General features: G+C 40.8%; 1 protein-coding gene across 6 annotated transcripts in view; it reads left to right on the top strand.

Moving 5' to 3' along the window:
• The window catches only part of ASB7 (ankyrin repeat and SOCS box containing 7), a 51,438-nt gene that overhangs the window by 25,712 nt on the left and 11,030 nt on the right, over positions 1 to 14,696 (top strand). For all 6 annotated transcript variants that reach the window (XM_075896947.1, XM_075896949.1, XM_075896943.1 and 3 more), the window contains one exon: positions 235 to 840. In XM_075896947.1, the coding sequence (XP_075753062.1) occupies positions 235 to 840 (606 nt within the window). The remainder of the gene's footprint in view (positions 1 to 234; positions 841 to 14,696) is intronic.

Below are 14,696 nucleotides of genomic sequence, written 5' to 3'. Positions count from 1 at the left end.
TAGGCAGTTTTGGTTCCTAAGGGTAGCAGTGCCTAAGTGCTTTTACAAATCTGGCCCATCGTCTATAAAAGCAAGTAGTAGTTTGAAGCATGTCAAACTACTTCAGGATTTACATCAAAAGTAACATTCTGTCATTTGAGAGAGAGGGGTGTGTGGGGTTTTTGTTGTTGTTGTTGATACCATCCTTTTGTACTCTGTGTAACTTTTTCCCTTTATTTTGTATTTTAACTTTAGCTGATCCCACAGTTAAGGACTTAATTGGAGGCTTCACTGCTCTGCATTATGCTGCCATGCATGGCCGGGCAAGGATTGCACGCTTGATGTTGGAATCAGACTATAGAAGTGACATTATCAATGCAAAAAGCAATGATGGTTGGACTCCCCTGCACGTAGCAGCCCACTATGGCAGAGACTCATTTGTCAGACTCCTGCTGGAGTTCAAGGCTGAGGTTGATCCGCTCAGTGATAAAGGTACTACCCCGCTTCAGTTGGCCATTATCCGAGAGAGGTCAAGCTGTGTGAAAATCCTTCTGGATCACAATGCCAACATCGACATTCAAAATGGTTTCCTGTTACGATACGCTGTGATCAAAAGCAATCACTCTTACTGCCGAATGTTTCTCCAGAGAGGGGCGGATACAAACTTGGGTCGCTTAGAAGATGGACAGACACCATTACACTTGTCTGCTCTTAGAGATGATGTGCTTTGTGCACAAATGTTATATAATTATGGAGCAGACACTAACACAAGGAACTATGAAGGACAGACCCCATTGGCTGTTTCAATAAGTATTTCTGGAAGTAGCCGACCCTGTCTGGATTTCTTACAAGAAGTAACAAGTATGTATGTAAGAAAAGTTAATGAAAGCACACAGTTTTCTTTTTTGGGTTTAGCCTCAGGAAGACATTTCATCCTAGCTGGTTAAATGCTTTAGAAAGTTCCTTAGGGATGTTGGTGGGAGAAGTTCATATACTAGCCTTCTCAGTAAAGATGCTAACGCTAAGGACGACAATTTAATAGAACATTGTTTAAATTATGTATACTGTCTGGAAGTGTTTGTGTTTGTGGCTGAAAAATCCAGCTTTATTAGAGCTGGCCTGAAAGTACAAGCATAATCTGGCTTCTCTACAATCCTTTGCTGCAAAAACTCATCAGCTCACTATCTCATCTGGCATTTGGACCAGAGCAGAAGGAATTTTGTTGTTCAATTTTTTTTTTCTTCTCTTCCTTCTCATTTCCTCCCTGGGACAGCAACATGAACCTACTTAGTTGTTTTCTTCTGCCACCTTTTGCAACTTGTGGGGATCCATAAGTTGTAATGGTAGCCCTGACTCTTTTATTAATATTTCTGAAATGAGAGAGGCATTCTATATTATCTTCTATTTAGAAGTTTAAATGGATAAAAATTGATAACCTGGCGAGTGGACTGTGCATAACACTTTTAAAATAGTACCTGTTCGATATCTGGAAACACTAGACTTAATGAAATTCTGTCCCAGTTCTGACAATTTTTTGACTACATTATGCATATTAAAATTGTGTGACCTATTTAAAAATTTCTTTGCAAGGAGGATGCTGCCATTGAAAATATTCAAAGTCCAGAGCTGTATTGCTAATAAGGTAACAAGGTCTAAGCAAAGATTTAAAAAGGGCCTGACTGCTTCTCCTGTGCCTAGGATCATCTTTCAGTACAGGACACACATTTGAATTGCCAAGTAGTATAGGACAGGTGATGTGTGGCTTCTTAATGATTCTCTTAGATTTTCTGTTGCATTTTCAAACAATGAAAATTTTACCACCACATGTAGTATAGATGCTAGAGAGAAACTGAATTTTTAATAACTGAATCATATGAAATTTAGGAATTGAAGATACACAAGCATTGAGAATTGGACTTCTAACAGTATGTCTGACTGGTATTACTTTGTTTAGTAAAAGTCTATAGTTCATATTAGGGATATAAGCGACTAGTTAACTATCTGATAAGCAAAAGCTTATCAGGTAGTTGACTAGTCCCTCGACTAGTTGCTCCTCCCCACTGCCTCTATCAGAGGCAACAAGGAGGGGGAACAGGAGCCGCTGCTGCAGGGAGCTGGCTTAAAAGCCATTCCCCCCCCCAGCGCTGTCTCTGCTGGAGGCACAGAAGGCAGGGAGGTAGTGGGGACCAGGAGCAAGCCGGATATCAGCTGATTCCCAGCTCGTGGCCAGTCGCAGACACTGCACCTCTGCTTTTTAAATGTATTAAGAGCTTGCAAAATTAAATAACTTGTTTGTAGGCTGCAGATTTCATGAGTGGAATTGCTAGCTTCAAACAATGACTTCTTTAGTTATAAGTCAAAAGTAATTCCAAAGGAACTCTAAAAATATCTTTATAGCTTTAAGAAGTGGCAGCTATCTTTGTTCATACATGGACACTAAGAGTCAAGAAACCAAAGTAGGAATGTGAATGGCTAACTGGTAAGCCTCACCCTTAATGGATGAAGCGTACCAGTTCTGGTTAACCAGTAGGGGTTGAAACAGCTCCCCGCCCACCGCAGGCAGGGGACTCTACAGCCCTGCCAGGCCCACCACATGGAGGGCCTGCTCTGGCCAGCCAGAGCAGTCCCTGTCTGTGGTGGGCCCGGCTCCCCTGCTACAGGCAGACGCTCCCATGGCTGGCCAGAGCAGCAAGCAGCCCTTGTCTGTGGCAGAGGAGGGCCATTCCAGGGCTTCCCCCGACCTCCCCACCCGCCACATCAGTTAACTGGTTATACATAATGTTTAACTAGTTAACAAATTAAACAGGATTTTATAACCCTAAGTCAAAGCCTTAGAATATTGTTACATCTGCAGTGGGCATTCATTCATTTGCATGTACCAAAATAACTTATGCATAGCAATTACGTTTTCCAAGTACTTTAAAGAATTATTCTTTCAAGTTAGTTTCTCTTCCTTACAGAGTATTGTTATCATTGTTCTGAAGGGCTAAGCACAAATTTAAAAAGTAGTTCTATTATCAATGTGTTCTGCTCAACCAAAGAGGCTTGTGAGAACTGGGGTGAGAATTACGTGAAGGTAGAACTTATTGATGAGGATGCTAGTAAAGACACTAGTGGAGTTCTGATTAAACTGTGGCAAGGGTTTCATGTAGGGTTTCTTGTCCCACATTGGCTTCAGCAGAACCTGAGAGATTATAAATGGCCTTAATATGTCTGCTTTGGGTATGTGGAGGTCTCCCCAAGCATCTAGCTCATCTCAGCAACACTCCTTCCGTGTCTGTTTTAGGACATCTGTGAGAGTTGTGTAACTATATAAAATAGATTTATGAAGGTTTAAAATGGAAGAGGGAAATAGCATTGGTTGAAAGATCTGTGGCTGCTCAGTCACTGTGGTAGGCAAGGGGAAAAAAGGCAGGACTAAATCAGTTGCAAGATCAGGACTGAGTTTGAAATATCTCAGAGTACGTCTACACTGCATGCTTATTTCGAAATAAGCTATTCCGGAAGAAATAGCTTATTTTGAAATAGCATGCCCATGCTACAGGGAAGCCTCAAAAGTAGACAGAGGCAGGTTCCCCTAATGTGAACGTGCTATCTCGATTTAGAGCCTCAGGAAGCACTGGGGAGTAATTGCTTTCAGTGGCCCCAAGGAAGAGTTATTTTGAAATAGCTATTTCAAAAGAGGCATTATTCCTCATCCAGTGAGGTTTACAGATTTTGAAATAAGCTGTCCATTATTTCGAATTTATTTCAAAATAACAGAATTGCTATGTAGACACTCGCATTATTTTGAAATAATGGTGCAGTGTAGATGCACCCTCAGTCTCACTGTCCATCTTCTGAGTCTGCTTTTGTGGGAGAAGGATAGTGTGACATTGGCCTGCACAGCAGAGGTAGAGACCACCATCTTCAAATTGGTTCTTGCATTTGTAGTAATAATCCTGATTAGATGATATTGCAGAATGTTTATCAGTACTGCAGTTGGGCATTTGGTCGAAGGTAAAGTGAGTAGTGTGGTTCTGTTGATTGCATTTTACTTCCAAAAGCAATCTCCAACTCAGATTAATTTTTGATAGCATGTCAACTATTGAGAATCCAGGGAAGGTGTTACTTTGGATTTAGTAGAGGTTGCCCTGTTTCATGGCAGAATCCCTAGCTGAGAGCCAGGCTGATTGCTCTAGGTGACTACATTGTCAATGTGGGTAATTCATCTGGTTTAATTAAGGATCTCATGACCACTCTTAATGGTTGTGGAACTATTCCAGTTGTTGCTGTCTCATTATACGTAGCTGGCTATAGACTTGAATTGTTTTCTGGTTTAGCTTTAGAAGTTCTTTTCCCTGGTTTCCCAATCTGGAAAATAGATATTGTAAGCCTCGTTTAACCAGGATGGATGGGAAGATTAACATTGTATATCCATTTGTGGGAGTTATACCACCCCCCTCCTAAGACGTTACCTGTCAACTACGATTGTTACTGAGATCAACTCAGCCTTATTTTGGAGGCTATCAGCAACACTCTTTAACTGTCTTGTGAGACTAAATGACAGATAACTTACTCCATGCCCTGGCAGAGGTTTAGGAATATGAGATTAGAACTAGCCTCTTCCTTGTCATTTATAAAATTCAGTGCGGTTGAACTATGAGACTATTTTAAAAAATGGAAAAACTTTTCATGCACTCCATGTGACCAGTAATTATTTACTTGTACTGTTAAAATCACTGAAATCCTTAAACTGGAGTTCAGGTTGAGAAAGTAGCATTAAAGTAAAAACGCACAGTAAAACATGGTAGTCTAAAAATCGTTAGAAAAAGTAAATGTTAGATTTTTAGTTAAGATGACCCTAAGAAACACTTCAATCTATCTTCCTTAAACTCTTACTGAGCTCAATCTCGATGCATATGGCAAGTTTGGCCAATGAGAAAATCTGAATAGATATGTAGGTTACATGTACCTCTAGAGGGAGACAACTAAATTAACTGGTATATCCATTAGCACAGTCTACATAGCATGAGCGCCAATAAATGTCAATTAACATTTGCTTATTAACTAAATCCTGGGTTACCATTAAATCAATGGTTAGCTGAATTAGTATTTCACCTATATTAAGATCAGTCGTTTTGTCTTTTGAAAAGGACAAGTCATCAGTTTTAACATAGGATTTCAATTTGTTTGCTTTAATTTCATGCATGCCTATCAAACTATAAACATTTTCTAAAGATAAAAGGAGATCCCCTGCATTGTAGCTATCGAAATTCACTGTGCTGAAAGAGTTTTAAGTAAAACTAATATTTTTTGCTATAATTTAGGCCAAAAAATTGATTTTTTTTGTGTTTGCATAGTTTCAATTTCTCTGAATATAGGAATTTCACAGTGTAAAGTTATGATGCAAATTTAATTACCAAGTTACATTACTTAACCCAAAAGCGGTTATTCCTTGAAATCACCTGCTAGGAATCCGTTGGATGAAACCTTCATAGAATCATAGAATCATAGGACTGGAAGGGACCTCAAGAGGTCATCGAGTCCAGCCCCCCGCCCTCAAGGCAGGATCAAGCTCCGTCTACACCATCGCTGACAGATGTCTATCTAACCTGTTCTTAAATATCTCCAGAGAGGGAGATTCCACCACCTCCCTTGGCAATTTATTCCAATATTTGACCACCCTGACAGTTAGGAATTTTTTCCTAATGTCCAATCTAAACCTCCCCTGCTGCACTTTAAGCCCATTACTCCTTGTCCTGTCCTCAGAAACCAAGAGGAACAAATTTTCGCCTTCCTCCTTGTGACACCCTTTTAGATATTTGAAAACCGCTATCATGTCCCCCCCCTAATCTTCTTTTTTCCAAACTAAACAAGCCCAGTTCATGAAGCCTGGCTTCATAGGTCATGTTCTCTAAACCTTTAATCATTCTTGTCGCTCTTCTCTGTACCCTTTCCAATTTCTCCACATCTTTCTTGAAATGTGGCGCCCAGAACTGGACACAGTACTCCAGCTGAGGCCTAACTAGTGCAGAGTAGAGCGGCAGAATGACTTCACGAGTTTTGCTTACAACATACCTGTTGATACAACCTAGAATCATATTTGCTTTTTTTGCAACAGCATCACACTGTTGACTCATATTCAACTTGTGGTCCACTATGACCCCTAGATCCCTTTCCGCCATGCTCCTTCCTAGACAGTCGCTTCCCATCTTGTATGTATGGAACTGATTGTTCCTTCCTAAGTGGAGCACTTTGCATTTCTCTTTATTAAACCTCATCCTGTTTACCTCTGACCATTTCTCTAACTTTCTAAGGTCATTTTGAATTATGTCCCTATCCTCCAAAGAAGTTGCAACCCCACCCAGTTTGGTATCATCTGCAAACATAATAAGCGTACTCTCTATCCCAATATCTACATCATTGATGAAGATATTGAACAGTACGGGTCCCAAAACAGACCCTTGAGGAACTCCACTTGCTATCCCTTTCCAGCAGGATTTAGAACCGTTAACAACAACTCTCTGACTATGGTTATCCAGCCAATTATGCACCCACCTTATCGTGGCCCTATCTAAGTTATATTTGCCTAGTTTATCAATAAGAATATCATGCGAGACCGTATCAAATGCCTTACTAAAGTCTAGGTATATGACATCCACCGCTTCTCCCTTATCCACAAGGCTCGTTATCTTATCAAAGAAAGCTATCAGATTAGTTTGGCATGACTTGTTCTTCACAAACCCATGCTGGCTATTCCCTATCACTTTATTACCTTCCAAGTGTTTGCATATGATTTCCTTAATTACCTGCTCCATTATCTTCCCTGGGACAGATGTTAAACTGACCGGTCTGTAGTTTCCTGGGTTGTTCTTATTCCCCTTTTTATAGATGGGTACAATATTTGCCCTTTTCCAGTCTTCTGGAATCTCCCCTGTCTGCCATGATTTTTCAAAGATCATAGCTAAAGGCTCAGATACCTCCTCTATCAGCTCCTTGAGTACCCTGGGATGCATTTCATCAGGACCTGGTGACTTGCTGACATCTAACTTTCCTAAGTGATTTTTAACTTGTTCTTTGTGTATCCTATCTTCTAAACTTACCCTCTCTCTGCTTGTATTCACTACGTTAGGCACTCTTCCAGACTTCTCGGTGAAGACCGAAACAAAGAAGTCATTGAGCATCTCCGCCATTTCCAAGTTTCCTGTTACTGCTTCTCCCTCCTCGCTAAGCAGTGGGCCTACCCTGTCCTTGGTCTTCCTCTTGCTTTTAATGTATTTATAAAAGGTCTTCTTGTTTCCCTTTATGCCTGTAGCTAGTTTGATCTCATTTTGTGCCTTTGCCTTTCTAATCTTGCCCCTGCATTCCCGTGTTGCTTGCTTATATTCATCCTTTGTTAGTTGTCCTAGTTTCCATTTTTTATATGACTCCTTTTTTATTTTGAGATCATGCAAGATCTCCTTGTTAAGCCAAGCTGGTTTTTTGCCATATTTTCTATCTTTCCTACACAGCGGAATTGTTTGCTTTTGGGCCCTTAACAACGTCCCTTTGAAATACTTCCAACTCTCCTCAGTTGTTTTTCCCTTCAGTCTTGCTTCCCATGGGACCTTACCTACAAGTTCTCTGAGCTTATCAAAATCTGCCTTCCTGAAATCCATTACCTCAATTGTGCTGGTCTCCCTTCTACCTTTCCTTAAGATCATGAACTCTATTATTTCGTGATCACTGTCCCCTATACTGTCTTCCACTTTCAAGTTCTCAACTAGTTCCTCCCTATTTGTTAAAACCAAATCCAGAACAGCTTCTCCTCTGGTAGCTTTTTCAACCTTCTGAAACAGAAAGTTGTCTCCAATGCAGTCCAGAAACGTATTGGATAGCCTGTGCCTCGCTGTGTTAGTTTCCCAACATATGTTAGTTTCCTTGTTAAACTCATCATTAGTCTTCATTTATGTGTGTGAAATTGTGAAAATCTATTGTCTCATTAGGTGCTAGTGGCAATCTCACACTGATAAATGGGCTTTATTTTGTGAGCCTGGGTTTTGCTTCGTGTTAGAGCTATAGGAATCAGTTATTTTATCATTTGGGCCCCATAAAATAAATAAAATCTCATAAAAGTTCCGTGATATTTTCTTCTTCTCACTAGTAACTGTTCAAAGATGAGTTTGTTCTTCAAATAATTTTTGGTTCTTTTATGTAGCATGTTGATGAGAGATCAAATCACCTTTTCGAAGAATTGACACAACCCACGTTCTTTCAGTTGAGGAAAAACAAAGGGAGTAAATTTTCAAAGCTGTCTACAGCATTGCAGTGTGACTATCAGTGTAGTCAGAGTTGGCTGGCTAAAACTGGCACAATGCTTTGAAAATATACCCAGCAAGGCTTTTTTAGCCTGTAACTGGGTTTTTTGTTCATTTCGATCTTTTGAATATTTGCTATCTCAGCAGAACAGTTTGAAGACCCCCTTCTGCAAGCAAAAATTTTGATACATCAATTTCTTGTGTTTTCAAGTACAGGCAACTTGGTCCGTGGAACACAGTATAGTAGGTAACAGGGATGGGTAAATACAGACTTGTGGTCTGGCAGAGTTAGCTCCTTGTGGGCTGCCACCGCTACATTTACCTGCGCAGCCACAGGAACCAATGATCACAGCTCTCAGTGGCCATGGATCACCGTTCCTGGCCAATGGGAGCTGTGGAAAGTGGCATCCAGTCTTCGCCACTTTCCGCTGCTCCCTTTGGCCAGTAATGGTGATCTGCGGCCAACAGAAGCTGCGATCACCAGTACCAGTGGCCATGCAGGTAAATATAGCAATAACAGCCCGCCAGGGGTTTACCCTGGTGCCCCCATGTTATTGCCCACTCTTGGCATATAGTAAAGTATCAGGTATGCAGCCTGTAAGATGGTCCAATAACACTGTTTCTGTAAAGTACGTATTAATTCATTAATTTCTTTCAGCACACTTTTCTTTGGTATATCATTTCCTAAAAAAGAAATATGAAAGGAGAAGTAAGCTTTATGATACTGGAGCTATTTTTGATGAAAAATTCTGTAATATGATTTAATAAAGGCTACCTTCAGTCAAATTACTGAATGCAAACAAGAAGTAAGTTCTGATGTGTGTAGTTCAGAGTACTAAAAGTCCCAATGATATCAATCTTAATCTTATTACATGCTTCCGTGCTTCATTTCAGAAAGTTGGCTGATTGTTTTTGCATCCATGTGCAAAATTTTCAAGCCAAAGGTACCTTTTTTTTAGTACATATTTAATATACCAGAAATACGGAGCTTTGATAGACCTCTACATGACTAATATAAAACACTCAACTTATCTGGAGTGTTGGGTTTCAGTGAAGTTTGAAAATATGGTTAATATACATGTCTCATAGCACAGGTGTCAGCATGATGTTTTAATTAAACTGAAGCTTTTAAACTAGTTTGTTTTCCATAAACTTAAATGGAGTAAAATACTAGCTTGGTCCTGTGGAACTAGTGGAAGGGGAGAGGGGGAAGGAAGGGAATCTGTTTGGTTTCACAGTGCACTATTGTACTGGTAGCCACAAACTATGCAAGTATTCCATTCAAGAGGCACAGGAAATAGTCTCAGAATAAATGATTGCTAGGTTTGATATTCAAACTAGTCCATACGGATTTGATTTATTTTAGACGAGAGAAATCTTCGTAGTGGCATTTACAGTGGTACAAAACCAAATCCTGATATGTCACTTGACCTCCCTAGTCATTTGATTATTACTGTTCCGAGTAGAAATTCTAGATGTTGCATTTCTTAAACTGTTAGCTAGAGCAGGATCAACCCTCCAAAATAAAGTGCAAATTTCCCATTCGCTTCAGTAGCAGCAGGACTCCCATTTACTTCATTAGGAGCTTGTAGTTAGATGATGAGACATAGTCTTGCTATCTCTTCTGCAACATGTCAGTATGTTTCCATGGACATATCTTACTCGAACAGCGAGCATGGCAATGATACACTGAAATTCCCTTGCGTGGAATGAACTAAAATGTTTGGTCCCATAGCCTGATCTGCAAGGCAAAGCAGACCAGCCCTTAGGGAATGGAATGTGTGTATTAGCGGGGTAGCTTTGTTTTCTATACAGTAGGGCATGTGCTTTATGAAGGGCTCGATTACTTAAGATATTCTTAAATGAAAAGCTTGATGTGCTCTTATACTGTAAACTAGTCAATGGACAACTCATGGGTCTTTAAAAAAAGACACTTTTTTTTAAAAACAGGCATTTTTTTTTAGTTATGGTGTCTGTTCCCTCACAGTTGTGAACAATTAATAATAGATTGCACCTTTGTGCTAAACAAATTGGATGGGAAACAAAAATAGATTTGACCCCATTATACACTCCCAAACAAACATAAAAATGTTTTCTGTGTAGACATGTAAAATCCCACTTAAACAGAGGCGGGTGCAGGGCAGGGGGCCTCTCCAGCCTGGATGGGCTGGAATGGCCCCCGCCCGCAGCATTGCGTGGTGAGCCCGTGGCCTGGAACACCCACTCCTCCCCAGTGTGGGCGAGAACTGCTAGGGCTTGGCTGGAACAACTTCCACCCCACCCCCTGCCATGATGAGCTGCTCTAGTGGGGGTAGGAGTCCACCATGGTCAGCAGGCTGCTCAAGCCCACTCAGGCCACCAGTTAACCATTGACATCCCTAATTCTCTGTACTAAAACGTCAGGCCCTGCTGCTTGCACCTTTGCCCCCTTTCTGGCCTTTAAGTTCATCTGCCCCAGGTGTTCAATCTTTTCCCTTTTCCTGTCTCTGGAGTGAGGGGGGGAATCTCCCGATTCCTCCACGCTTCCAACAAGGACCTGGGCACACTATCTGGTGTACACCAACCAGTTACCTACAGGTCTGAGTAAGTCTCAGGAACTTGTGACTGGTGATATTACCCACAGCTCTCTTGAAACAAAGTATTGTTATTTAATAGTTCGAACAAAGCATTGGAGAAAGAGGGTTGAATGGCAACAAATAGCCTACGTACATGTTGAGCCTCATTTAATTTTTCACTTAGGTTTTAGTTATTTTAGATAAGAAGTAAGTTTGTGACAAGAATAGAGCCAGCATGCCAACCAGTCTAGATCTGCATGTGTCTTAAGTTTGTCTATCTGTCCCCCCCCCCCCCTTTTTTTTTTCAAGCTAGTTTTGGAACTCCACAAAGAGAGCTATTTAAGCTACTCGCACTAGCATTGTCTTACTAAACCTTAAATCTAAGCTGTCAGGTGACTATTAGAAAGGGCCTCCCTCTTTTTCCTAAAACCTTTTACACATGGGGAAATTGGCAATAGCTCTTCCAGAATTGTTCCTCCAAGGACATTCCATTCCAGAATAAAAGTGATTTTTTTTTTCATTCTAGAATAATGTCTACATGAGGAGCTATTGCAGAATGAGCTTTCCTATAATTTCTCTGTGAAGACATGACACATAACCGAAGTAGATAGACTGCACTACACCGGCACACATTTCACCTGAAGTTTTCCCGCATTTATGATAGATCCTGTTCCCATGATAGTGACAGAACTAGATCAAGAATTAATAGTTATTAAACAGCCTCCACATTGTCATGTTGGTGGTTAAATTATTCTGTATTCTATCTCTCTATGCATCTTTTGCTGATTACAGAGGTGTTGTTTACTTTCTGAACTCGTCTTGGATAGCACAGTTCATGGAAACAAACTTTCACAGATATAGAGATATGAATGGTTAATTTTATTGGGTGATGCTTACCCATTATGGTTAACCGGTGAGCTAGAGCAACACCCTGCCTGCCGCACTCAACCCCCAACTGTTCTACTTAATCGGTTAACTGGTTAAACATCGTATTTAACCGGTAACTAATCGGGATTTTTCATCCCTAGTTTGTGGTATTGAGGATTAAATCAGAATTTAGGCAGAGGCTGTGTGTATGGGAGACAAGTGTTGTTTACACACCTCTTAAGGAACAGTAGGGAGGATGATTTAAAATGTTTGCTGTGCCAGTATAGTGCAGACTTGCTTTCTGGCCAGCTGATTGATATGTGGCTATATTACTAAAGCACTAGGTGGACAGAGATTCTACGTTCCAACGACAGTGCACATATTCTGGAAGGAAGACAGCCAAGTCCTGTTAGCTCAGTAAGAACATGACTGCCTATGAAAGAGGCCTTGTCAGTGTCCTTTTTTCTAAAGCCATCAGTGTTGCTATTTATATAGTCTCTTACCCACATATTTTGAGGAGAAGAAAGTTGGCTGGTTTATAATGGGCAGAAATGTTTTGAAAATAGACTGTTGCAGCATTTTAAAGATGAAACTTGGGAACCCATGCTCTATATTTTTAAAGATTTTTAAAGCTCACTGTTTACCTTGTCCCTTCCAACTCTGATAACTAATGCATAGAGATGCCAGATATTTATGTTTGTTTTCTTTAAAACTTGGGCCTCTCATTTTATATTATGTAAAAAACTTTCTAATGTCAAAGTACTGTAAAATGTATTGAACTATACCACTCATTCCCAAGTTCAGGAGCCAGCCCTCTGTGCCCCGAGCTAGTTATTTTGGAAGCAGCTCACTCATGCTTGAGATGTAACAATATCCTCAACTAAAATCGTAGAAAAATGTGGGGTTTTTTGTTTTTAAAGTCTGGGTGAGTGAATGGAAATTGAGGGTAAAATGGAAGGAATTAGTTGTATTCAAAATACAGGCAATTATCTTAGTACAAGAAGGAACCACTCTAAAAATCAAAAATGTTTTCTAAATAAATAATTTTAACTGACATAATAAACCTCTGGAACTTGCTTTGCAGGCAACTGAGACATCTAACTTAGAGAATGTTAAACATTTTATAAGAACAAAAATCTGTCCCACTACGTGAGAGAAATCTCAAAGCTATCAGCACTCCATACTGTAGACCAGGGATGGGCAATGATTTTTGACCAGGGGGCCACTTCAGAAATTTTTGAAGTGGCCCTGGGCCACCCTGGGAAGGGCAGGGCTTTAGGCGGGGGGGGAGAAGGGGAGAGGACACTTCCATGCTTCCACAGACCCCGATTGGCACCTCTAGGCACCTGCGCCCGTGGCGGTAGGAGGAGACTTCACACAGTCCTTCCTCCTTCCCCCCCCCCCACATACCCTCCTAAGTCAGATGGTGGGGGGAGCGTGCAAAGTCTACCCCTGTCCTGCAAGGGAGCGCCACCACTTAGTCACCTGCCAGTTGAGCAACAGCTGGCGGTTGACTCTTAAGTCCTTGCAGGGCAGGAGGAGACTTTGTGTGCTCCTCCCACCACCAGGCCAATCAGTCTCCTCCCACCCCGCCCCCATCTTGCAAGGACTGTGTGGTGCTTCTAATTGGCTTTTAATTCTCATCTCCCTGATTGGCATGGGGACAGGGGGAGTGCAAAGTCTCGCTCCCTGCCCTCTGGGGCACGGCGGTTAGTCACCAGGCCCTAATTGGCCTGGGGGCGGAGAGTGGCAGGACTTCCGCTGGCTGAATCAGCCCACTTGGTAGGCTGGATTTGGCCCGCGAAGGCCCTTTTGCCCACCGCTGCTGTAGACCATAAAATAATCAGTGATGTGGTACGAAGAAATTTGTCTATGATGAGTGGACTATTGCACAAGTGAATGGATTATGGGGAAATTCTGCTTCCTCCTGAAGCATCATCTAACCTTGATGAATAGCTCTTGGGAGGAAGAAACCAGACCAAGAATGTCAACCATAAGAACAGATTAATGGTTCTGGCCGCTCTATTTTTTTTGAAGTCATTATTATAGGATACCATACAGCCATCTATAAAAATAGCTGATTTACTCGTGAATGTTTTACCAAACCTTTAGCCTTGAAAGAGCTGTGAGCATTCACTGGCTTGATCTTAACTAGAATAACACAAATATAATGAGAAGAGAACAATTCCAAAATTAAAGTTGCAACAAAACAAATGGCTGTTTGGGAATGGGAAGGAATTTCTTTAAGGGGTATTTACTATTAATAGAAGTAATTTTGTATTTCACCACAGTCTCAGAGACAGGCTGCTGGTTTGAAAATCATTCTACTCTTCTTCTGCTCTACTTCTTAAAAATCTTATTAGCCTAAATATTCTTCCAAGGTCATGATGCAGCAAGTTCTCCCTGCTTGTCTACTCCTAATCATTTTAGTAAGAACTTTTATTCATCATTTAACCTGTCGTCTTATTCCAAGTTACTAATAGCATTTTAGATTTGCCAAACTAAGGTTCATTGATGTTGGTCTGTAATCCTTAATTTTTTTCTTTTTCATTCAGATGCAATCAAGAATGAGTAAGTGCTCTAGACACTGTTTCTTATAAATCACAAATGCATTAATAACCCTGGAATTTGCAAGGCATGACCTAAGACACTAACAGCCGCTAGATGTAGCAACTGGTGCTTAACATTGGCAATGTCCACTGTTAACACATTTCCAGGAAATATTCTTCGGCATATGGGAAGGTGGGGGAAATGTCAGACATTTGATAATCAGGTCTCTAGTAACTCCCTAAATTTAACTGCAGGCCAATTTCTTCTGGCTATTTTACATTGTCTGTTTCCTTTTACTCTTAAACAGATCACAGGATGTTAATTTAGATGACGTGTGATTCTGAAACCAGAAATCATTGTATCATAGCTGTATTCTTATGTGTACTAAAACACACACAGAGTATTGTAGTGTTTGCTAGCCCCAAACACTGTTGTTTGTAGTGAAAGTTTAAATGGTGCTTCCATT

This window comes from Pelodiscus sinensis, chromosome 14, assembly GCF_049634645.1.
Source record: "Pelodiscus sinensis isolate JC-2024 chromosome 14, ASM4963464v1, whole genome shotgun sequence".
NCBI lineage: Eukaryota > Metazoa > Chordata > Testudines > Trionychidae > Pelodiscus > Pelodiscus sinensis.
This window is presented reverse-complemented; position numbering and strand designations above follow the sequence as displayed.